Raw genomic sequence first — 26,354 nt, 5'->3', positions numbered from 1 at the left:
AGGTTAAATTGCGCTGTAAGAGTTAGTCAATTTCCCCTTAGCGCTGGGATTCTAGGGATATTGTTCTCTTCTTCAGTCATTTTGCTTTGCAGCAATGGGTGAGATGTTATGTCTCGAAAGTTGTGCCTCCCTCCTCTGCAACCCCCATGGAGAAAGATACGAGCAGCAACATCATGGAAATACTGTTATGACCCTTGTGGAAACTACAAACAACCCAACTAAGACCAATATACAAGACTTCACTTTTATATTAGCAATCACACCAAAATCAACGTAAATTAAACATGAATTAACAGGAAAATTGCAATAATATGACCGATAAATTACACATAGCAGATACAAAGACATATCTCACACATTTCTCAATCAGCCCATTCAGCACGTATCGCATTCATTTCAGCCACAATATCCTTCAAAACGTTGAACTTCTTCAAATCATCTTCAAATTCCATCTTCATTTCTCTAAAGCTTTAGCACCAAGTCTCATCAAACACCGGCATTACTTCACCCAATTTCCACAAATATAATTTTCACAGTCGACACATTTCCAGATCACTTCTTCTTCACAAAACCCTGCTCATGTGGGGCCTGTTTGTGCACTATGCCAGTGCATAAAGGGTCTCCAAATCCAGATATAAAGCTCTGTTCAAGATCCGAGCTCCAGCAGCTTGCAGTCAAGTAGAGCATAGAACATAGACCAGTACAGCACAGAACAGGCCCTTCAGCCCTCGATGTTGTGCCGAGCAATGATCACCCTACTCAAACCCACGTATCCACCCTATACCCGTAACCCAACAACCCCCCCCCCCCCCAACCTTACTTTTTTAGGACACTACGGGCAATTTTGCATGGCCAATCCACCTAACCCGGAAAGTGGAGCTGAGTCCATAAAAGATCAGCCATGATCTCATTGAATGGCGGAGCAGGCTCGAGGGGCCAGATGGCCTACTCCTGCTCCTAGTTCTTATGTTCTAAATATAACTAGCTTGTTAACATAGGTCCCAAAGGATCCTAATTCCTTCATGCCTGCCATGATTCAGCCAATGCATCTATTCAGGAATACTAATGTGAATACTTCTTGTTGACGTTGATTTTCTATCTGATTTAGAACTCAGAATATTTGTTTCAAACTGAAGTCCTTTCATGTAATTTTGAGTTTCCCACTTATTCTTAATTGATGGTAATTTCAAAGCTGGTTCCATGGATATGGGCTATGGACATGGATGAATGTTAAACATAATTCCCAGACTTCTGCTGACGATGATGTGCTGAGCAGACGCACATCAGGTGGCTCTTCTCCAGAACATAAACAAATAGGCACTTTTCGGTGAATTTTGCACGAAAATGCGACAGTAACTCACCCTTAATCGAGAAAGGAAAGGAATAGAGCCAGCATGCCAGGGAACGGGTGCTCGAGATGCCAAGGGGATGCCAGGAGCAGAGGAAAAGGACACAGCAACATGCAGATGAGCCAGCAGACCCACGAGACGAGGTGGCGCCGAACATCCAAGAGAGAGAGAGACCATCGACTTGAGCATTAGCCTCCCCCCTCACCACGCGGAGATGGATGGAAGGCATTCCTTATGCAAGAACTTGCAGAGGTGAGTGAGGCGATAAAGGTAGAAATCCAGGTGACAATCATGGTGGCGATTTCAGAGGCGATGGTCTCCATTTAAACAACAATCGATGGATTGGGGAAGAAGATGGAAGTGCAAGGAAAAATGGTCCTCGAGCTGGAGATAGCGTCGTGACACCAGAGCGACAGGATCGTCGCCTAACATTAGAACATTTGAATTGTGGGTCTGCCAGAGGGCATCGAGAGCAAGGACCCGATGGGCTATGTCACCCAAATGATGGGCAGCCTAGTCGGAAAACACAGCTTCCCCAACCTTCTGGAGATCGACAGACCGCACAGGTTGCTCCGGGCGAAACTCAAGGACGATCATCGCAAAACTACATTGATAGCAGGATCGTGAGAGGATCCGGAAGTGGGCAAGTCAGACCACGGTGAGTAACTGGGAAGGACACAGAATCCGGGCCTATCAGGACATAGGGACGGACTTGGCAAAACACAGGGCCAAATTTTACTTTTAATTTAGAGTACCCAATTCTTTAGTTTCAAATAAGGGACACTAGCAGGGATAACCTGCCAGGAGGTAAGATCGTAATGGGGCTACAAATCACAAACAACTAGAACGGGGCAGTCTCACCTTCCACGTTCTAGGAGGCACTGAAGGCGGTGATTAGGGACGCGTTTATAGCCTACAAGGCACTGAGAGACAGGGAGTTGCCCGGTCTAGAGGGTGTTAACTGTGCGGAGAGGCTGAACAGACTCGGACTGTTTTCATTAGAATGATGGAGGTTGAGGTACGACCTGATAAGAGGACAACAAGATTATGAGGGGCATTGATAGAGTGGATGACAAGGCACTCTTTCTCAGGGTGGAGGGGTCAGTCACTGGGGGGTGTAGGTTTAAGGTCCGTGGGGCAAAGTTTAGAGGAGATGTGCGAGGCAGGTTTTTTTACACACAGGGTGGTGAGTGCCTGGAACACGCTGCCAGGGGAGATTGTGGAAGCAGATACATTAACGGCATTCAAAAGGCATCTCGACAAATACATGGATAAGATGGGTGTAGAAGAATAAGGCACTAGGAAGTGCTGAGGGTTTTGGCCAAGGGTGGTATCATGGCTGGTACAGGCTTGGAGGGGCGAAGGGCCTGGTCCTGTGCTGTATTGTTCTTGAAGGGAGGCTAGGCAGCAACAGATCAACTCCATCCTGGAAGTAGACAGAAAATACTCTGAGGCCCCAACAGTAGAGCGTCTGGCCGAGAGAAAAACAAATTAACTTTAACCTGCTATCCACCAGGAAAGCAGTGCACCAACTCCATCAGACATGAAGAACCTTCTACGAACATGAAGACAATGCTAGCTGCCTGCTGCTCACCAGCTGAGAACGCAGGCAGCCACGAGGGAGATAACTAAGGTGAAGGATAGCTGAGGTGGACTGGTAGCCGAACCAATAAAGGTCAACCAAGCATTTGAGGTCTTCGAGGGCTGTACACCTCCGAGTCTCCCAACGGGGACGCGGGGATGAAACGGTTCCTCGATGGACTGGAGATGCCAGTCATGGGGGACGATGGGCGAGGGGAGCAGGAAGCACCAATAGGACTGGGAGAGATCATGGAGAGTATCAACTCTATACAGGTGGGCATGGCGCCCAGGACCAAATGGATTATTGGTGACTTCTACAAAACATTCACACCAACCCTGGCCCCATACCTCCAGGAAATGTTCGCGGATTCAGTATCGAGGGGCATCCTCCCTCCAGCATTAACACAGGCAACGATATCGCTAATATCATATAGACCCATTTCACTTCACAATGTGGACGCAAAGATATTCTCACAAGTCCTGGCCAAGAGACTCGAGAGCTGCATACCAGAGGTGGCCGCAGAGGACAGACGGGATTTGTCACGGGTAGACAGCTAACTGCGAACATCAGGCAGCTGCTGAATGTAACAATAACCCTATCCGCGGAGAGAACACGAGAGGTGAGCGTCTCCCTGGACGCAGAAAAGGCCTTTGACGTGTTGAATGGAAGGACCTCATTGAGGTACTGGAGCAGATTGACCAAATAACAAAGAAAAGTACAGCACAGGAACAGGCCCTTCGGCCCTCCAAGCCTGCACCGACAAAGCTGCCTGTCTAAACTAAAATGTTCTACACTTCCGGGTTTCGTATCCCTCTATTATCATCCTATTCATGTATTTGTCAAGATCCCCTGAAGCGTCCATCGTCCCTGCTTCCACCTTCTCCTCTGGCAGCGAGTTCCAGACACCCACTACCCTCTGTGTAAAAATCTTGCCTTGTACCTCTCCTCTAAACCTTGCCCCTCGCACCTTAAACCTATGTTCCCTAGTAATTGACCCCTCTACCCTGGGAAAAAGCCTCTGACTATCCACTCTGTCTATGCCCCTCATAATTTTGTAGACCTCGATCAGGTCACCCCTCAACCTCCTTCGTTCCAGTGAAAACAAACCGAGTTTATTCAACCTCTCCTCATAGCTAATGCCCTCCACACCAGGCAACATCCTGGTAAATCTCTTCTGCACCCTCTCTAAAGCCTCCACAACCTTCTGGTAGTGTGGCGACCAGAATTGAACACTATACTCCAAGTGTGGCCTAACTCAGGTTCTATACAACTGCAACATGACTTGCCAATTCATATACTCAATGCCCCGGCCAATGAAGGCAAGCATGCCGTATGCCTTCTTGACCACCTTCTCCACCTGTGTTGCCCTTTCAGTGACCTGTGGACCTGTACACCTAGATCTCTCTGTCAATAGTCGAGGGTTCTACCATTCACTGTATATTCCCTACCTGCATTTTGACCTTCCAAAATGCATTACCTCACATTTGTCCGGATTAAACTCCATCTGCCACCTCTCCGCCCAAGTTTCCAAACGATCTAAATCCTGATGTATTTTCTGACAGTCCTCATCGCTGTCTGCAATCCCACCAACCTTTGTGTCGTCCGCAAACTTACTAATCAGACCAGTTACATTTTCCTCCAAATCATTTATATATACTATGAACAGTTTGGGCTCCGGACGGGATTCACCTTGTGGGTGAAACTCCTGTACAATGCCCCAAGGTGAGCGTTCAGACCAACACCACCAGCTCTGAATCCTTCCAGCTGCACAGGGGTACCCAGGCAGGGATGCCCACTATCCCCGCTCCTGTTCGTCCTGGCAATCGAACCCCGGTGATCACTCTGCAAGACGCAAAAGACTGGAAGGACATCTGAAGAGGAAGCAGAGAGCTCAGTGTCTCACTCTATATGGATGACCTGCTCCTCAACATTTCGGACCCACAAAATGGCCTTAAAGTTATCATGAAGCTCCTGGAAGAGTTTGGGTCCTTCTTGGGTTATAGCACGGTAGCATTGTGGATAGCACAATGGCTTCACAGCTCCAGGGTCCCAGGTTCGATTCCGGCTTGGGTCACTGTCTGTGCGGAATCTGCACATCCTCCCCGTGTGTGCGTGGGTTTCCTCCGGGTCCTCCGGTTTCCTCCCACAGTCCAAAGATGTGCAGGTTAGGTGGATTGGCCATGATAAATTGCCCTTAGTGTCCAAAATTGCCCTTAGAGTTGGGTGGGGTTACTGGGTAATGGGGATAGGATGGGAGTGTTGACCTTGGGTAGGGTGCTCTTTCCAAGAGCCGGTGCAGACTCGATGGGCCGAATGTCCTCCTTCTGCACTGTAAATTCTATGATTCTATGAAACTCAACCTGGGCAAGAGCGAAGCATTCCTGGTGAACCTGAATGGGGAGGGACAGAGCTTGAAAATGAAATGAAAATCGCTTATTGTCACGAGTAAGCTTCAATGAAGTTACTGTGAAAAGCCCCTAGTCGCAACATTCCGGCGCCTGTTCGGGGAGGCTGTTATGGGAATTGAACCGTGCTGCTGGCCTGCTTGGTCTGCTTTCAAAGCCAGCGATTTAGCCCTGAGCTAAACAACCCCTAGCTTGTGGGGAGGTGGGAGGGAAAGAGATCCATACTGATCTTCAACCCCAAGGCCTTTTTCCATAAGATAGACATAAGATAGATCTAGGATTCCCAAGTCTACACTGAAAAGGAAGAAAATCATGGGTGGCCTGGCCCTCCTGAATCTTCAATACTGGGCATCACTGGGCAGCCACAGCAGAGAGAGTGAGGGGTTGGTTACAGGAACCGAACATGAAATGGGTGAGGCTGAAGGAGTCTTCCTGCAAGGGAACAACCCTCCGAGCCCTCGCCACGGCAGAGACCCCATCCCCTCATCAAAATACACATCTTGCCCAGTGGTGGTAGCCACAATGAGGACATGGAACCAAATAAGGCAACATTTTGGTTTAACCGAGATTTCCTCCATGGCCGCCATCTGCGGTAACCCCAGATTCCCGTCAGCCATGCTAGACGCCACCTTTAAAAAGAGGAGACAGGGCAGGACGGCGGCGGCGGGGGAGGGGGGGGGGGGGGGGGGGGGGGGGCTATCAGTTAGGGACTTTTACTTGGGGGACCCTAGACGAACTAATGGAAGTAATGATGGAGCTCCCGAAAAGATAAGAGCTTCCTTACCTACAATCAAACACTTTCTCTGCAGGGAGGTGACGAGATAGTCTAGTGTCCCGAGAGGCAGTTTACTGGAGGAACTACTAAACATGGACAGCAAGGAGAAGGGGAACTGTGGGGACACCTACGATTGACTGCTGGAAAGGGCAAGGGCACCATTAGATGGAGCTTGGCAGAAATGAGAGGCCAATGTGGGTTGGGACTCTGGAGCAAAGCACAAAGTAGAGCCAACTCCACCTCCTCTGTGCAAAGCTAAACCTCATGCAGTTTTAAGTGGTGCACAGAGCTCACCGAACTAGAACCCGAATGAATAGATTCTTCCCGGAGGTGGATAAATGCGAATGATGCCAGGGAGCCCCGGCCAATCACGGTCACATGGTCGAGGCTTGACCTAGACTTGTCGGGTTCTGGACAGCCTTCTTCGAGGCGATGTCCAAGGTTGTGGGGGTGAGGGTGGAGCAGTGCCAAAAGTGGCAGTCTTTGAGGTATCGGACCAACCAGAACTACATATGGGGAAGAGGACTGAAGCCCTGGCTTTTGCTTCCTTCATCGCACGCTGGAGAATCCTGCTCAGCTGGCGATCAGCAGCACCAGCCACAGCTGCAGACTGGCTGGCAGACCTTCGGAATTCCTCTGCCTTGAGAAATACATAATCCGAGGGTCGGACAAGGGCTTCCACAAAGCATGGGGGCTATGCATCTGCCTGTTCCAAGACCTGTTTGAAGCCAATAGTGACTAGGAAGGAAGGTGAGCACAGACAAGAGCACCCAAAGCAGAGAGGAGTAAGGAGGCTGAGACAAGGGAGGAAACCAGGGGAGTAGCAAGGAGAGACATGGGAAAAACAGGGAGGAGGGGAGGGGAGAGGGCATTGACCCACCCCACCAGCGAACCCACAAAAGCAACAACAGGAACCCCAAAAGAAAAGAGCAAAATACAGCAATAAGACACACCCAAGACCAAAAGGGGGTGCCAGGGACATAAGAACTAGGAGCAGGAGTAGGCCATCTGGCCCCTCGAGCCTGCTCCGCCATTCAATAAGATCATGGCTGATCTTTTGTGGACTCAGCTCAGGAAGGAGCCTGACTATCCAACGATCATCGAGGGAGGGGATTAGGGGGAGGGGAAATAGAAGGGGTGTGTGTGAAATTGTACATTAAAAAAACATCATCCCTTGTAAATATTATGAGTTTTATATGTTAAACTCTTATACTGTTAAAATTGGAAACGGCCAATAAAAATGTTTTTTTCAAAAATACATAAATCCCATATTCCCCATTGAACAACCTAAGAAGCGGCGCATGGAAGAGATAACAATCTGATTCAGCAAATATTTTAGGATGCCAAAACAACGTTTGGATCCCTCGCTTATAACAGTGTGGTGCACCACATGATGTGTCAGAAAGAGCTGATGCACCGAAAATTGTTGTACAGGATAAGGACACATCACTGTGCAGGAGCAAGAAAGGGAGTAGCAATATTAAAACAGATCACAGGAAAGTATGGACGCCAGGGTGGGTCAAATTGGATTTTTAATCCTACTGTCCTGTCTTTAGGCTCAGTTAGATATCATTGAGTGTTTTTAAATGACTATTCCTGTCTGCTACTAGTTAGCAAAGCTTCAGATCATCCCTGCTATATTATCTCCTTGCCTGGATCAGCATTCATTTTTAAAATTAAACCCCTGTGAAGCACCCTCGGGTCTTTTTCTACATTCCAATTTATCTAAATGTTTTTTGTCAGATGCCAAGGACTGTCGAGCTCTGAAACGCACTTTCTAGAAGGTGACAGCACAGGGCTGAATGAATTAATGAAGTGGGGAAGTGAATGATTATCCATCAAGGGAAGAAGAGGCAGCAGGAAGCCTCAAATAAAAATGAATAACTGAATCACATGCAGCTTCCTTCAGCTCAGGTGATGCCAGGAGCTTGCATCGGTTGAGGTTAGGATAGTTTGAGCCGTATTGAATTGAGAAACAGGCATTCAGTGCCAGGGACAATGGCAGCAGCCAAGAGGAAGGTAGCAACAGAAGATGTTAGATAAATAACTGTAGATTTCTCTGGGATACAGTGTCGATTGTTTTGCATAATCTTTACCCTCTTCTCCCTTGGAAAATGACGTGGAGTGCTGGAAGGATTTTGCAAGCTGAACAACTTGCTTTGAGATGTATGAATACTCCTTCCAAGGCAAACAATTCCTGGAGTGGGACTTAAACCTGGGGCCTCTGACTCAGAGACAAGCAGTGCTAAAAACTGAGTCACTCAGGCTCCAATACATGAGTAACTGAGACATGGCATTTGCTGTGCCATATGTGGGATAAACAGATGGCATTGAACCTATGGTTATCAAAGCCTTCCACAACTGGTATGTTTTCCACGTCTTATATCTCGGTCTGCTATGGACTAATTGATAGAGATTGATGACCACAATTAGTCAGCAGCGCCATTATCATTGCATCATGCAATTAGCATAATTAGTAGAAGGCGAACTAGAATGGGCGTTGTCTAATTTTGTTCAGCAATTCCTATGTTCCGTGAAGAGTGGCAAGAATGTGGAACTGGCTGCGAAGTGCAATGCTTGAAGTGAATAGCATAGATGCATTAATGGGAATTATAAGGGAGAAGGGAATAGAAAAATCGAATGAGATGAAGTAAAGTGGGAAGAAACAAGCGTGGTGCATATACACCAGAATAGACTTGCTGAACTGAGTGACATGTTTCTGTGCTGAAACATTCTATCTAATACTAATGCATATTAAAAAAGTGCGGGGGGGGGAGATTGCATTGCCGAACTTTAGGAATGACTATTGGGCGGCAAATATAGCCCTGATTAGGAAGAGAAGTGGGCTGTGGGGTGGGGGTTGGCCTGGTACTCCACAAGCCCAGTGGTAGTGGTGGCTCTGATGGTTTGGGGGCAATGGCGGAAGCATACGGGAGTGGAGGGTGCATGGGTGTGGGCTCCAATTTGTGGTAATCACCGGTTTGTCCAGGGGAGGATGGATGGGGGTTTCGGAGGTGGCAGAGAGCAGGGATTGAGAGCATGAAAATGAAATGAAATGAAATGAAATGAAAATGAAAATCGCTTATTGTCACGAGTAGGCTTCAATGAAGTTACTGTGAAAAGCCCCTAGTCGCCACATTCCGGCGCCTGTCCGGGGAGGCTGGTACGGGAATTGAACCGTGCTGCTGGCCTGCTTGGTCTGCTTTAAAAGCCAGCGATTAGCCCAGTGAGCTAAACCAGCCCCTGGGGGATCTGTTTATTGATACCTGCAGATATCGAAACCCAGTCCCTCCCAGCTATTCAAACTCCTCCTCCAAATCCTCTCAAACATCCCTAATTTTAATCACTTCATCACTGGTGGCCATACCTTCAGCTACCAAGACCTTAAGCTCAGCACTTCCTTCCTTAAACCTCTTCCTACATTTACCATATTTATTAAACCATCTGCCCTAAAATCTCCCTATGCAGTTTGATGTCAAATTTTACATGATAATGCTCCTGGGGAATAGCTTGGCGCCATGTTAAAGGTGTTGTATAAATAAAAGGATGTTGTTATATGATCATTCATTTCAAATAATTCAATATCGTCACTTACCAGGCAAAGAAGAGTTAATGCAAACCCAGAATTCAAGCTGAAAAAAAACACATTTAAAAATATTTGAGGTCTTTAAAAAATATTTTTGATTACTTATTTATCAATTGCTTTCAGCTACAGATGACTTTATGTAACTTAGTCACTGAAAGATAATTAATTTTAGAATTCCCCTGGCAGACAACAATGCAGGTTGTCAGTATAACAAAGTGCTGGAATTCGACATTCATCTTAACTAAATTATACCTTAAAACAGTAAAACATTCCTGCACTTGTACACACAAAATATACACACAAAATAAATTAGTTTTAAATTAAGAATAGGCCACATTCCTCTTACCATGGACTCAGGACAGTAGCCAGGCAATCGTTGCAAGAGATGTTTCAGCCGAGACTCACTTTTTGTGGATGTAAGCTGAAAGACAAAATAGTATTGTAAAATTAAGCCCACAGTAAATTAAGCAAGCAATTTATTTAATGCACAAGGGTTTTTACAGGTCTACCACTGAAATTATAGTTTATTCCACAAAATGTGCATTTTCAAATGGCACAACTGAAGAGAACCCGATGAAGGAAGAAAGCTTTTAGTACGTAGCGTGGCAGATTTCCTTCCCATGGCAGCTCAACATGCTCCTAGTATCAAGGAAAATTTGATTTTAGAAGATTATAGTTATGCCAATATTTTAGAAGCAACGATCTTCATTCTAATGATAGAAATAGCAGATTACCTTTATTAATTGTGATGAATGTGGGAATTTCAGATATATTGTATTATATGTCGTAGTGCAATAAGGGTTAAAAGCCTGGATTATTTTGTGAATGACTACTGCAGGAATGTCTTTTAAAATCTTGGTTTACAAGACCAGCAGACACTTTGGCTACAAGGATGCAATTAAAGCATTTAAAAGTTAGATCATAATTTATTCCAACCATGGATATCGTTTACCTGAAGTTGGGCTAATGGAATTTTGTTTATGTGAAGAAGGTTCATTGGGGAGTGGATAACTAGAGACATTATGTTTAGCTTTAGCAAGATGAATTAGTTAATAGAAGGAGCCAGGGGCTGAAGAAGTCAGGTGTTGAATTTTAGGAGTTCAGTTTTGATCTATCCTTGAACAGACTAGTAGTTTCTCTCAAAGCAGTTCAGTTTAAAAGATGTTGCCTGTTCAGTAACTGAAAAGACTGGCAGGTTAAACAGCAGTTTAATTTGCAAGCTGGTTTCCTGAAGGATCTCTCTTTCAAAGCGGTGAATTGTGACTAGGATGCAGGGATCCTACAGCATGATCTAAACAGGTTGGACGAGTGGGCAAATCAATGGCAGATGCAGTATAATTTGGGTAAGTGCGGGGTTATTCACTTTGGAAGGAAAAACAGGAGGGCAGATTACTACCTGAATGGTTTTAAATTGGGAGAGGGAAGTGTGCAGCGGGACCTGGGTGTCTTTGTGCACCATTCACTGAAGGTAAGCGTACAGGTGCAGCAGGCGGTAAAGAAGGCTAATGGTATGTTGGCCTTCATTGCGAGAGGTTTCGAGTATAAAAGCAGGGATGTGTTGCTGCAATTGTACAGGGCCTTGGTGAGGCCACACCTGGAGTATTGTGTACAGCTTTGGTCTCCTACTCTGAGGAAGGATGTTCTTGCTCTCGAGGGAGTGCAGCGAAGGTTTACCAGACTGATTCCAGGGATGGCGGGACTGTCATATGAGGAGAAATTGACTAGGTTTGGATTGTTCTCGCTGGAGTTCAGAAGAATGAGGGGGAATCTCATAGAGACTTGGAACATTTTTATGGGACTAGACAAGGTAGATGTTACCAATGATGGGTGTGTCCAGAACCAGTGGTCACTGTCAAAGGATTCAGGGCAAACCATTAAGGACAGAGATTTTATAAATGTTTTTTTATTGAGTTTTCATATTTTATATATGACAAATTACAAGTTATTAGAGAGAGAGAAAAAAAAAGGGAAAACACAAAAATTTAACATGAATATTTACAGGTAAGCATCTTCATAACAATAATTGTGGCCGCCCCCTTTAGCCAGCATACATATTTTACATTCCCCAATATGGCCGAGGCACATGTTTATAGGCATTTATTTATAGTTTGGTTTTGGGCCTTAGCTTGCCATCAAACCCCCATACCGAGCCCGTAGCCCCCCCCCCCCCCCTCCCCCCGGCTACCTTCCCCCAATTCCCGTCCATTTTCCCCTGGTTCTTGGTCACCCGACTATTCTTCCTCATGTACGTTGGCCACAAACAGGTCCCGGAACAGTTGCATGAATGGCTCCCACGTTCTGTGGAAGCCGTCGTCCGACCCTCGGATGGCGAATTTGATTTTCTCCATTTGGAGAGATTCCGAGAGGTCGGACAGCCAGTCTGCAGCTCTGGGTGGTGCTGCTGACCGCCAGCCGAACAGGATTCTACGGCGGGCAATCAGGGAGGCAAAGGCAAGGGCGTCCGCCCTCCTCCCCAGGAATAGATCTGGCTGGTCTGAAACCCCGAAGACCGCCACTATCGGGCATGGCTCCACCCTCACCCCCACCACTTTGGACATAGCCTCGAAGAAGGCTGTCCAGTACTCCACAAGTCTGGGGCAAGACCAGAACATGTGGGCATGGTTGGCCGGGCCTCTTTGGCACCGCTCACATTTGTCCTCCACCTCCGGGAAGAACCTACTCATACGGTTTCTCGTTAAGTGGGCTCTATGTACCACTTTTAGTTGCGTCAGGCTGAGCCTTGCGCACGTGGAGGTAGAGTTGACCCTATCCAGTGCTTCGCTCCAGAGTCCCCACCCTATCTCCATCCCCAGGTCGTCCTCCCATTTCCTTCTTGTTGCGTCCAGTACGGTGTCATCCCTATCTACCAGTCGGTCATACATGTCACTACAGTTCCCTTTCTCTAGGATACTCGCGTCCAGTAGGTCTTCCAGTAGTGTCTGTCGTGGCGGTTGTGGGTACGTCCTTGTCTCCTTTCGTAGGAAGTTTTTGAGCTGCAGGTACCGTAGCTCGTTCCCCCCAGCTAGCTGAAATTTCTCTGTCAGTTCGTCCAGTGTTGCGATCCTGTCGTCCGTGTATAGGTCCCTGACTGTCAGTGTCCCCCCGTCCTGCCTCCACCTTTTGAAGGTGGCGTCAGTCAGTGCTGGTTTGAACCTATGGTTGTTGCAGATGGGAGCCTTGTCCGACATTCTGTACAGGCCAAATTGCTGCCGCAGTTGGTTCCAGGATTGGAGGGTGGCTGTCACCACTGGGCTGGTGGAGTGTTTTTTGGGTGGGGATGGGAGTGCTGCCGTGGCGAGGGCCCGGAGGGAGGTTCCCATGCAGGAGGCCTCCTCCGCACGCACCCACTCGGCTTCTGGCTCCTGGATCCATCCCCTTACTCGCTCGGCTGTTGCCGCCCAGTGGTAGAATTGTAGATTCGGGAGGGCTAGCCCCCCCCCCTGGATTTTGTTTTTTGTATGACCTTCTTTGGGATCCTAGCATTTTTACCCCCCCATACGAACGCCATGATATGTTTGTCCAGCGCTTTGAAAAAGGCCTTGGGGATGTAGATCGGAATGGATCTAAACAGGAAAAGGAACCTGGGCAGTATGTTCATTTTGATCGTCTGGACTCTCCCCGCGAGGGAGAGCGGGAGTGTGTTCCATCTTTGCAAGTCCTTTTTAACTTCCTCCGTCAGGCTGGTGAGGTTCCATTTGTGGATCCCTTTCCAGTCATCGGCTATTTGGATCCCCAGGTAGCGGAATTTATTTCGGGCTTGTTTGAACGGCAGCCCCTTTAGTGCTGCCCCCCCCCCCCCCCCCGCCTTGCGGGTGTACTGGGAAGATCTCACTTTTGCTCATGTTGAGTTTGTAGCCCGAGAAGGCTCCAAACTCTTTCAGGAGCGCTATGATTCCGTCCATGCTGCTTTGTGGGTCCGAGATATAGAGGAGCAGATCATCCGCATAGAGTGAGACTCTGTGCTCTCTACCTCCCCTTCGGATCCCCCTCCAATTTTTTGCTGCCCTGAGCGCGATTGCTAGCGGTTCGATTGCTAGTGCGAACAGCAGCGGGGACAGTGGGCATCCTTGTCTGGTGCCCCTGTGCAGCTGGAAGTATTGGGAGTTGGTATTGTTGGTCCGTACACTCGCCATGGGAGCGTTGTATAGGAGCTTTACCCAAGCGGTGAACCCTGTTCCAAGCCCGAACCGCTCCAGTACCTCTATGAGGTATTTCCACTCGACTCTGTCGAAGGCCTTTTCTGCGTCCAGGGAGACGATCACCTCTTGTGTTCTCTCCCCGGAGGGGGTCATTATCACGTTCAGCAGGCGCCTGATGTTCGCGGTAAGCTGTCTACCTTTGACAAAGCCCGTCTGGTCCTCTGTGACCACCTCAGGTACACAGTCTTCTAGCCTTTTGGCTAGGATTTTGGCCAGTATTTTGGCGTCTGCGTTCAGCAGAGATATGGGTCTGTATGACCCACATTCCGTTGGGTCTTTGTCTTTCATTAAGGACAGAGATAAGGAGACATTTCTTCATACAAAGAGTGGTGAGCCTATGGAATTCATTACCACAGGAAGTAGTTGATGCTAAAACATTGAATATATTCAAGAGACGGCTAGATATAGTACTTGGGGAGAATGGGATCAAAGGCTATGGGGAGAAAGGATTAGGCTATTGAGTTGGATGATCAGCCATTATCGTGATGAATGGCAGAGCAGGCTCGAAGAGCTAAAAGGCCTCCTCCTGCTCCTATCTTCTATATCTCTATGTATCAATGTATTCCTGAGTTAGCTTACTGTATTTAAAGGCGGATTTTGACCCGAGATAGGTTTTGCTTGATTGGGGATAAAAGATAGCCGTCGGGATTTAGTGTTTCATTGTCAGTGTTAAGCACAATTTAACTGGCAAGTACAAGCTATTTTCTTTATGATGTTAAAGTTAGTTTTAAAACTGTGATAATAATAGTTTTCTTTAATACACCATATTCCTATTTGTGTGTGGAATCACGTCCGAAGCAAGTATCCTTTCCTCGCAGTCTTACAAAGTTAATTAAATATTTGGGGCTGCGACGTACCAGCCTCATCAAGCCCGGGGTGCGACATGGTCGTTAAATCTCATGAGAGGCAATGTTCGGGATCCTGATTCAAGTGTGCAGTCAGGCTCACTTGAATATGTTCATGCTGGAGATACCCAAGGCATGGGATCTAACGCCCACACTTCCAAGACCCCAAGCGAGCCCTGTTTAGCACTGGTATCCACCAATGTGGACCAGGCGTACCGGCACTTTGGGGGCACTGCCAGGGGGCGAGGCTGGCAATGCCAAGTGCCTGGGGATCAGGCCTGGGGGTTTCCTGCCCTGATGAGGTGGGGTGCAGGGGACCGAAGGACATCCTCACTGGTAGGTTGGGGCTAATATTTACTAATACAAATATAAGTCCCTTAAAACTACCTTTGTTGACTGGAGAAGAGGTTGGTATCAGCGGTCTACGGAGCTATTTTGGAAGAGGAGAAGGCACCACTGGAGGGGATCAAAGCAAAGTGGGAGGAAGAGTTGGGAGAGGATATGGAGGAGGAGTTCTGGTGTGAGGTGCTCCGGAGAGTGAATGCCTCCACCTTGTGCGCGAGGTTGGGACTAATACAGCTGAAGGTGGTATACAGAGCACACCTCACGAGGGTGAGGATGAGCCAATTCTTTGAAGGAGTTGAAGATGTGTGTGAACGTTGCGGGGGTGGGGGGGGTGCTAATCACGCTCATACGCTTTGGTTCTGTCCAAAGCTAGAGGATTACTGGAAAGAGGTTTTTAGGGTCATTTCTGAAGTGGTACACGTGAAACTGGACCCGGGTCCCCGCGAGGCCATATTCGGGGTGTCGGACAAGCCAGGGTTGGGAGCAGATGTTGTATACTTCGCCTCGTTGATCGCCCATGGAGCCTCTCCACCCTGTGCCCTGGCGTGGCGGAGGGATCTGTTGGAATTCTTGACTCTTGAGAAGGTTAAGTTTGAACTGAGCGGAAGGACAGAGCGGTTCTACAATTCATGGCCATTATTCATCATGCACTTTCAAGAAATGGATAACATCGAACATTAGTTGGGGGGGTGGGTGGGAGGGGGGAGGAGGGTGATGGGTGTTAATGGGGGCTATGGGGGATTCCTGATTCCTTTTTGTCAGCTATTTATCTGAGCATGTGGGCAAATATTTAGGGTGGGAGGATGGGATCGTTGTTATTGATTTGGGGATTGACATACTTGTTACTGATTATTGTTTATTGTTGGTGGGCGTAAATTTGGGAGAAAATGCAAAAAAGGAGAATAAAGAAATATTTTTTAAAAAACTACCTTTGTTTCCCTAACAGTTATCCATTGAATATTGATCTGTTGTAATTAAGAGGGATATAGTCATCTGTCACTTTTTGTTTTTGTACAACTTCAACCGTATGAAACATTCAAAGTTGACAGGCAGGAAAAGGAAACTGGATATATTTGCGTAGATAAACTTGCTTGAGAAAGTAGATTGTAACCTCAATGTTTGAACTTTTCACCCGGCAACTGAAGAGCTGTATGGTACAGCAAAGAAATGGGCAGATTAAAGTTATAGAAGTACAGGCAAAATTACGGCATCTTTATTATTATATTTTCAAGGAGAGGACTATTTAAACAGTTTCATTCTGAATACTGTACATGTTCGATTGAAATTCTTGTTGGTTCTGATACAGAGTCATAACCAAACAAATTGTATATTGGTTCCACTTTCTGAAGAGGGTTTATTTGATAAATTCTAATGGGCAGCATACATATTAAGGGTTTTCTGCTGAAATTCCTGGGTCTCGCCATAATTTACCTGTATATTGGACAGGCTAACCACTACTGTATCACAGCGACAGGGACACTGGTCCGAAACGGCCTTGGGTAACTGTCTGTGTGGAGTTTGTGTGTTCTCCTAGTGTCTGCGTGGGTTTCCTCCGAGTACTCCGGTTTCCTCCCACAATCCAAAGATGTGCAGGTTGAGTGGCCAAGATCAATGCGCGGAGTAATGGTGAAAGAGCAGGGGAGTGGGTCTAGGTAGAGTGCTCTTTTGGAGGGTCTGTGCAGACTTGATGGGTTGAATGGCCTCCTGCAGCACTATAGGGATTCTATAGAGAAGGTAGGATAGAGGTGAGAATGAGACCCATTTGCAGGAGTGGCCAGTGACAGCTAACCCATAGAAACGGCTAACGTAAAGACCCTAAAACTATGACAGCATTGCACAATGGAGTAAATTACACGTTCTATTGTTTTTTAAATATTTTTACTAAGGCATTTATAAACAAACATCAAACACAACCACAACCAAGATCAAAAAGATAACCAAAAGATAACAAACAGGAGATCACATGGTAACAATGAGTAACCAACAACCGCAGCCCTCCCTCCCTACCATCCCCCCCCCCCCCCCCCCCCCCCCCACCCTCTCTGCCTGGATTTTTTTCTTGTTAACCCTAAACCCAACTCCCCCTATCCCTGCTGACTTAACTGTCCTGGAAGAAGTCAATGAATGGTTTCCTTCTCCGGGCCAACCCTTCCATCAACTCCCTTAAGACAAATTAAATTTTTTCCAACCTGAGGAAATCCGTGAGGTTGATCATCCATAGCTCTGGTTTCGGAGGCTCCGGGTCCCTCCACCCCAACAGGATCCATCTCTGGGCTGCCAGAGAGGCAAAGGCCAGAACGTCGTCCTCTCTCATGCCCTGGACCCTCGGGTCTCCCGAAACTCTAAACACTGCCAATTCTGGACTTGGAACCCCTTCCCCCTCAGGACCTTCAAATTCGAGCAGGCCTAAAATATGTGAACATGATTCTCACCCCCACCCCCCAACCACCCTCTTCTCGTTCTAGCCCCATATATGCGCCCTATGAACTACCTTAAATTGAATGAGACTCAGCCTTGTGCACAAAGAGGACCCATTCATCCTCCTCAAAGCTTCTTCCCATAGCCCAGTGTACAGCTCACCCCTCAGCTCCTCTCCTTTGACTTTCGCTAAACTACTTCTACCAGGCTGCCCTCACAGTCCATCAATTCCTTACATATTTCTGACACACTGCCTTTTCCCACCTCTGTTCTCAACAGCACCTTGTCCTGCGACTCCGGGGATGGCAACTCAGGAAAGTTGAAACCTGTTTTCTCACGTAGTTCCGCACCTGTAATTGTATCGCAACCCGTTTCTACTGGGCAATTCATACTCCTCTACCAGTCCTTCCAAGCTCGGGAAGCTGCCCCTCATGAATAAATCCTTAAATCGTTCAATCTCCGTCCGCTGCTAACTCGAGGGGCCTTCCCCGCCCACAAAAATCCCGATATCAACGAGTTAACCTTCTTAAAAAAGGCCTCGGTGATAAAAAATCGTGAGGTTCTGGAATACAAACAAAAACCTCGGGAGCATAGTCATCTTCACGGACTGCACCCGCCCCGTCAATGACAACGGAAGCACTTTTTAAAATTCACCCTTCATTTGCTTCACCAACTGAGACAGATTCAACTTCTGTAACTGCTCCCAACCCCGCGCCAACTGGATGCCTAGATACCTTAAACTCATCCCCACTACCTTAAACAGCAGCTCGCCCAGCCTTCTCTCCTGTCCCCTCGCCTGGATCGGGGAAACATCACTCTTTCCCATGTTTAATTTATACCCCGATAACCAGCCAAATTCCACCAAAATGTCCACAATATGCCCTATGCTTTCCAGTGGGTCCGATATATACAGCAACAGGTCGTCCGCAAATGGGGACACCCTATGCTCCACCCCCCGTCCCGCACAATACCTTTCAATCCATCCTTCACCCTCCGAATTTCCCTCACCGCCTTTTGCTTCCCGAGCTGGTAGGCAATCATCCTGCTAGCCTTCTCCCCGTACTCGTACACTGCCCCTCTGGCCCTCCCAGTCTGTCCCACTGCCTTCCTCGTGGACACCAGTCCAAACACCATCTGGAGCTTCTGCCTCTCCTTCAACAATCCTGCCTCCGGGGCCTCTGTGTACCTTCTGTCCACCCGCATAATCTCGTCCACCAACCAGTTGGTCCATCTCTGCTCGCGCCTCCTTCCATCTGTGAACCTGAATTAGCATAAACTCCCCCATGACCATTGCCTTGAGTGCCTCCTATAGTGTGGCGGCCGAGACCTCACTTGTGTCCTTTACTTCCACATACCCCTGGATCGTGGCCCTCACCCGCTCACACACCTCCTCCTCTGCTAGCAGCCCCATATCCAACCTATACTGCGGGTGTGAAACCCCACCCAATCCACTCGCAAGTCCACCCAATGCGGCGCGTGGTCCAAGATCGGCAAATATCACGAGTCCATCACCTCCGCCAGCAATAACTTACCCACCACAAAAAAATCAATCCATGGGTAGACATTATGCACATGGGAGAAGTATGAAAACTCCTTTGCCCTCGGCCTCCTAAACCTCCATGGGTCCACTCCCCCCAAGTGTCCATAAATCCCTTCAACTCCTTCGCCACGGCCGACACTCTCCCCGATCTCAAACTCAACCGGTCCATCTCTGGATCAATGACCGTGTGAAAGTCCCCCCCTAAAATCAGCCGGTGCTAGTCCATTCCGGGATCTTAAAGAGGGCATCCTTCACCCGATTAAATCCAGCCCTCCTCTTCACCAGATTCGGGCCCAGGTCCTGATACACTCGGAGTTCACTCCCCTCCTAGGTGCATCTCCACGTCTGCCTCGCCCATCTCAGGATCTTCACCTTATCTCGGAACCAACAGTGCAACCATCATTGCCCTCGGCGCTCATTCGCCTGCTGCCTCCTCATTAGCACCCTGTACGCCCGGTCGACCTCCAGGGCCGGCCAAAGGCCCCCTCTCCCATCAGCTTTTACAGCATTCCACCCACTATGTGGCAGCGTCCGCTCCATCGATGCCTTTAGGCATCCCTACAATTCTCAAGTTCTGCCTCCGGGAGCGGTTCTAAAGGTCCTCTAGCTTCTCCTGTAGCTGCTTCTCACGTTACTCCCATATTGGCTGTCAACGAAGCCAACTGCTCCTCGTGCTCCCCCACCGCCTCCTCCACTTATAATAACCTGGCCCTGGGACTCCAGCCTCTTCTCCACTCAGTCGATTCCCAACTTCATCAGGTCTAAAGCCTTGGCTAGTTCCTCATGGGCCTCTTTCATCTGATGGCTGAACTTTGCGTTCAGGTAGTCCACCAGTTGGTCCATCGACCATTAGATAGGTGGCGCAGGCCCTGCACCCTCCACCACATTAAGCTGTGGCGCACAAAGATTCTCCAGCTCCAGCTGCTCCCTTATTCTTGACCCACTTCTGGTCCGTGGACCCATCCACCAGCCCCACCAGTAGAGTCAGATTTCCCTCTGGCCAACTAGTGGTGCAACTAGTTCCACAATGTTCTATTGTGGCCTCAATTATTCACCATATTTAGGGCAGCACAGTGGCACAGTAGTTAGCACTCCTGCTTCACGGCACTGACGTCCCGGGTTCGATCCCGGCCCTGGGTCGTGTGGAGTATGCACCTTCTCCCCGTGTCTGCATGGGTGTCACACCCACAACCTAAAAAGATGTGCAGGATAGGTGTATTGGCCACGCTAAAATGTCCTTTAATTGGAAAAAAAAAGAATTAGGTACTCTAAATTTATATTAGAAAAACTATTCACCATATTTATTCATTTAGATGATGAATTAGAAAACCATATATCCAAGTTTGTTGATGACAAATGTAGGCTGCGTTGCATTCATGTAGATGGAAGGATAAAATTACAAAGAGATATGAATAGATCAAGGGAACTGGTAAATGGATGTCCATGCAAGCAAATGTGGGATCATGCATTTAAAAAAGGATCGAATAGGGTACTTTCTAAACAGTGAAAGGCTAGAAGCAGCGGAGATCCAAAGAGAAGTAGGGGTCCATATACATAGATCATTAAAAAATCATGAACTGAAACAGAAAATAATCAAGAGACTAATGGAATGCTGGCTGGACTTCATATCTCGAGGACTAGAACTGGCTCGTTGGTCATGGGGTAAGATTCTTGCCTTGGGGTTGTGCTTTGTAAACTTGTGAGAGTGGGTTGGATGGCACTGCTGCCTCACAGCTCCAGTGTTCCAGGTTCAATTTCAACCTCAGATGACTGTCGGTGTGGGGTTTGCACTTGCTTCCCATCTCTGCGTGGGTTTCCTCCGGGTGCTCCCGCAGTCCAAAGATGTACAGGTTAGGTGGATTGGCCAGTCTAAATTGCCCCTTAGTGTCCAAAGGGTTATGGGGATAAGGTGGAAGCCTGGGCTTAATTAGAGTGCTCTTTCCAAGGACCGGTGCAGACTTGATGGCCGAATGGCCTCCTTCTGCATTGTAAATTCTGTGATTCTATGATTCTAGAATACAAGGGGTGTTCAAATTATGTTACAGCTATACAAAACTCTGGTTAGATCACATCTGGGGGACTATGAGCAGTTCTGGGCATCACATCTCAGGAAGGAAATACTGACCCAGGAGAGCAGCATTGATTTACCAGAATGTACTCCAAGGGTTAATTACAAATTGAGATTGCACAATCGAGGGTTGCATTCCCTGGAATTTAAAAGTTTATGGGGTGATTTAATCAAAGTTTTCAAGATGTTTAGGGAACGGATCGAGCAGAAAGGAAAAAAACTATTTATGCCGGGGTGGCAAGTCTAGGAAATTAGAGGCTGTAGATTAAAAATTAGAGCAAGACCTTGCAGTGTGTTTAGGAAACACTTCTACATGAAAATGTGGAAGATTTTTGGAATACTCTTAGGCAAACAATGGATGCTAGATCAATTGTTCATTTTAAATCTGAGATTGGTAGACTTTTGTTAGGTATTAAGGCAGATACAGTTACATTTCTATTATCCAGTATGAACGTAGGAACAGGAGTAGGCCATTCAGCCCCTTGAACCTGTCCCGCCATTCAATGAGATCATGGATGAGCTGTGGCTTGATTAGGGAATGGGTGGTGCTGGTTAATCACAAATGCCAGTTACCCAAAAGTTCCATGTTTTCAAACATCAATGGTGATGTGCAACTCCAGAGGGGTGTGGGAGCATGCAAATCTAGTAAGAGAAGCAAGGGAGAACAGTGGCATGTTGAGACCAGAGCGAAGACAGGGATGCGAGCTTGACAATCTTGGGGAACAAGTGGTAGCACCAGCTTGAGGGATGAGAGACAGCTCCAGTCAAAAAGCAGACCCAACGAAAATTCCAGTCAGTAGAGACTTTTGGTTTGTAGAGTGCCAGATAACACAGTTTATAGTATATGGAGTTAGACTGCAGATCAGCCATGATCTCACTGAATTAGCAGAATAGTCTTGAGGGGCTTATGGTCTACTCCTTTTCCTATGAACATCCAATGGTGCCAAGGCCATCTACAGCTTCACTGGGTGGATCATGTTGTTTTTACCAATGATGACAATTTCCCAAGTGAGTTTAGTACAATGAACCTCCTCATGGCAAGAGCTTGGTGAAGCAAAAAAATGTATGGAAACATGTAACCTGTTATGACCAAGAAGGGAGGAGTGCACAACTGTCGAGCCCACTGCTCTGCAGTTCAATTTACTCACCAAAATGGCCAATTGGTTACCTTCTCTACTGCTACACAGAATAAAAGGGACAGGCTTCTTTCAACAATCTCACAATGATTGTTTATTATAAAACAAAACTTTTTTACCAAGTTGCAAGAACTGGTTAACACACAATTATACTCTGGAGTCTAACTATATAGTGCGTCTTTTCAATTCTCCCAGCATGCACAAGTCCGCACACACACACACACACACACAAAGCACAGAGATTGGTTTTAGAGGACAGATTTTATAAAATACAGGAAGACATTCACAAGGTCGATCCCAATTTTCCTCGTGTGAAGAGAAGTTGATGTTGTACAAGAGGTCAGAGATGGAGTTCAGAGGATTCTCAGAGGACGAAAGGACTTTAAAATGGCAGGATCAAATGCTTACAAACTTTGGTCAATTGATTATCACGCTGTTCTAAATCAGAGTCAATAGCAACAGCATAATGACCAAACAGAAAGTTTGTAAGCATGTTCTGTGAAAAGTCCTATGCTTCATAGATAGGTAATTTCATACAGGCTTGCCCATAGGAAATGATTGGCCATTTTCATGATGAAATTAAATGAAATGAAATGAAAATCGCTTATTGTCACGAGTAGGCTTCAATGAAGTTACTGTGAAAAGCCCCTAGTCGCCTCATTTCGGCACCTGTCCGGGGAGGCTGATACGGGAATCGAACCGTGCTGCTGGCCTGCTTGGTCTGCTTTAAAAGCCAGCGATTTAGCCCAGGGAGCTAAACCAGCCCCTGGCCCATAGGAAATGATTGGCCATTTTCATGATCAAAGATCTATTAGCAACTGCTAGATAGTTGCAAGGAGACGCTAGTGGAAGAGCTCTTTAAAATGACCAATGGCTTTTAAAAGTTACTTAGTTTCAAAATACTTTGCCATACATCCTTCTTTAAATTTCTAGTTGGATTTATCCACCATTCCTAAAATATATAGTGACACTCCTGCTTGTAAAAGGGAAAAAGCTGCATAAGGCTCGGGCTGACAGAGGTTACAACTGCACCCAGGGTGCGCTTGGTGTCCAAATAGGGTGAAGTCTACTGGCTCCAGTGAACCAATCAAAAGGAACATAGGAAACACTCTGACAGAGGGTTGCAAGCCCCCCTGCCAACAGAGACCAGTCCATACGAATCATAGATAAGAAATATCCTGATAGAATTTCAAAACACTTCCCCTATATCTCAACAGCTGACTGCAGTTAGGCCTCGAGAACCTGAAGTTGATGTTGTGGCATGGAAGGAGGCCATTTGGCCCATCATGTCTGCATTCACTCTCCAACAGAGCACTGTGACTTAGTGCCATTCTATTGCATTTTCCCCACATCCTTGCATATTGTTTCCGTTCAAATAATCATCTAATACCTGTTAGGATCCGGAACGAGAACCCAACTATTTTAATGTGTAAAACTGACAGGAAATGTCACTGTAGCACAGGAGTGATAACATTGATCAATAGGTATCTTTTACGTTACCTAACTTTAATTTAAACACAGAATTAACCACATTAGCAGCAAAGAAGTAGCTTTGCAGCTAACAGTTACAACAGTTCTTAAATACAAGAAACAACAGTAACTTACTCCTTAAGCCTGCCACTATATTCCAATTAAGCAAACCAATAAACATTAAATACCACTCATGAATAAAGTTAGCAACCAGGGTTTTACTTGCTTTTCTCTGTGCAGAATCTTTGGGGAGAGAACCTTTCAAGACCAAACTGAAACACCTTTGTTCAAACTAGAAGTCTAAGATCTACTGACTCTTCAGGCAGACCTAGCTCCTCCCATTAACTGCATCATCTGTACCCAAAGCATAGGCATTCTTTTGTCTCTTCTTACAAGATGGCCTTGTGATTTGTTTAGCCCAAACCAAACACAAAACCCCTCAAATTATCTACATTATTCTTCAAACATTAGCAATATTCTATTATCTAACTATCTGTAAACAAGTAAATGGTTCTCAAGATCTATTAGCAGAACATTTCATCTGCAAATCAATGAATACTTTACTTTTATGACACCTTAACCACCGCTTTAGCAGTCATATTGCAGCAGGGGCCGGTTTAGCTCACTGGGCTAAATCGCTGGCTTTTAAAGCAGACCAGGCAGGCCAGCAGCACGATTCCCATACCAGCCTCCCCAGACAGGCGCCGGAATGTGGCGACTAGGGGCTTTTCACAGTAACTTAATAGAAGCCTACTCGTGTCAATAAAGCAATTTTCATTTTTCATATTGTCCGTATGCATGTTACCCCAGGTTTCAATGACATTACTGCAAAAATCATAGGATGACAATTTCTTACATTCACCACATACCCTCTTGAATGCCCTGTTTGAACCTGCTTCCATGCATGACATGGCATCTGACATGAAAAATGTACGCACTGAAATTTTTGATGAGTAAGGGGTTAAAAAAAATGTATGCCAACTGTTTTGTTCGAAGAGAATAAGTTGTTTGTTATGGAAAAACTATTTATTAGACCAATGAAAAGTTCAAAAGAGGCATGCAGATGTTACAATCTTCAAACACTGACTTATTAGAGCTATTTGGCAAGTGAAAAAAACCATACTGGCAGTTAATAGGGGATCAAAATTGCATCCAAAGAAAACAAGGTCAAGTGCAGGATGAGAGTTTCAAAACATATTTCAGCCTGAAACATCAACAGAACACAGCTTGAAAGATCCAGCCTGCATTACATCGTTTGTTCCAATAAACAGTAAAACAAATCTACCAAGAGAAAAAGTTGTAAAAATAATACATAGGCTTGCTCCTTCATCTGGAAGACTAATAAGGGTGGAAAAACCCTCATCTTTAGAGACACCACAGCTATGGTCAAAATGGACGGCAATCAGCTGCCTAAACTTCTGTGACCATCATTCTTAATATGCCACAGCAAAGTGTGAGAGAGTACCAGAAGCAGGATTATTAATTCTCTGGTTCTCAGCAGAATGTGGGAAACAGATCATGCATTCCCACACTCTATGAAACTTCATGTGCTTGCAAGATGGTATTGCAGAAAATATGGCACTGAAACCCAGTAATTAGGGAGCAAAGTTTATCTTGCTGCTTCTTTAATCATTTTAGTAATGATATCATCTCACAGTCCATTTTGAGCACCAGGCTTACAGTTCCACCATGGAAGATTATTGCTTATTAAAGTTGAGATAAATGCAAAGCATCAATGTTTGAAAGTAGTGAAGTATGATTTACAAAAAAAGTCTCTTTTTTAAAAATGTCTACATGTTGATAGAACAAGTAGAAATTTGATTTGTCTAAAAATCAGGACTTAATTTAAAACCAGAATTGTGACAATTACCTTACTCAAATCAGTCGAGATGTATTTTGAGTTTGGGTCTTACTCCAGACCCAGTTATCAAATACAGCACAGACATAAACAACTGTTAGTTAATTAATAGAAAGCAAAGAGTTGGGATAAATGGGTGTTTCTCTGGTTGGCAATCAGTAGCTAGTGGTGTCCCTCAGGGATCCGTGTTGGGCCCACAATTGTTCACAATTTACATTGATGATTTGGAGTTGGGGACCAAGGGCAATGTGTCCAAGTTTGCAGATGACACTAAGATGAGTGGTAAAGCGAAAAGTGCAGAGGATACTGGAAGTCTGCAGAGGGATTTGGATAGGTTAAGTGAATGGGCTCGGGTCTGGCAGATGGAATACAATGTTGACAAATGTGAAGTTATCCATTTTGGTAGGAATAACAGCAAACGGGATTATTATTTAAACGATAAAATATTAAAGCATGCCGCTGTTCAGAGAGACTTGGGTGTGCTAGTGCATGAGTCACAGAAGGTTGGTTTACAAGTGCAACAGGTGATTAAGAAGGCAAATGGAATTTTGTCCTTCATTGCTAGAGGGATGGAGTTTAAGACTAGGGAGGTTATGTTGCAATGGTATAAGGTGTTAGTGCGGCCACACCTGGAGTATTGTGTTCAGTTTTGGTCTCCTTACTTGAGAAAGGACGTACTGGCGCTGGAGGGTGTGCAGAGGAGATTCACTAGGTTAATCCCAGAGCTGAAGGGGTTGGATTATGAGGAGAGGTTGAGTAGACTGGGACTGTACTCGTT

At 46.3% G+C, this 26,354-nt stretch overlaps 1 protein-coding gene across 1 annotated transcript in view; it reads right to left on the bottom strand.

The window, feature by feature from the left end:
* Positions 1 to 26,354, bottom strand: part of reck (reversion-inducing-cysteine-rich protein with kazal motifs) — a 317,351-nt gene that overhangs the window by 186,585 nt on the left and 104,412 nt on the right. Inside the window, 2 exon segments of the mRNA XM_038809800.1 lie at positions 9,707 to 9,743; positions 10,044 to 10,118. Coding sequence (XP_038665728.1) covers positions 9,707 to 9,743; positions 10,044 to 10,118 — 112 coding nt within the window.

The sequence above is a fragment of the Scyliorhinus canicula genome, chromosome 10 (genome assembly GCF_902713615.1).
Source record: "Scyliorhinus canicula chromosome 10, sScyCan1.1, whole genome shotgun sequence".
Lineage (NCBI taxonomy): Eukaryota > Metazoa > Chordata > Chondrichthyes > Carcharhiniformes > Scyliorhinidae > Scyliorhinus > Scyliorhinus canicula.
The sequence above is the reverse complement of the archived record's forward strand: the minus strand, read 5'-3'. Positions and strand labels throughout refer to the sequence as shown.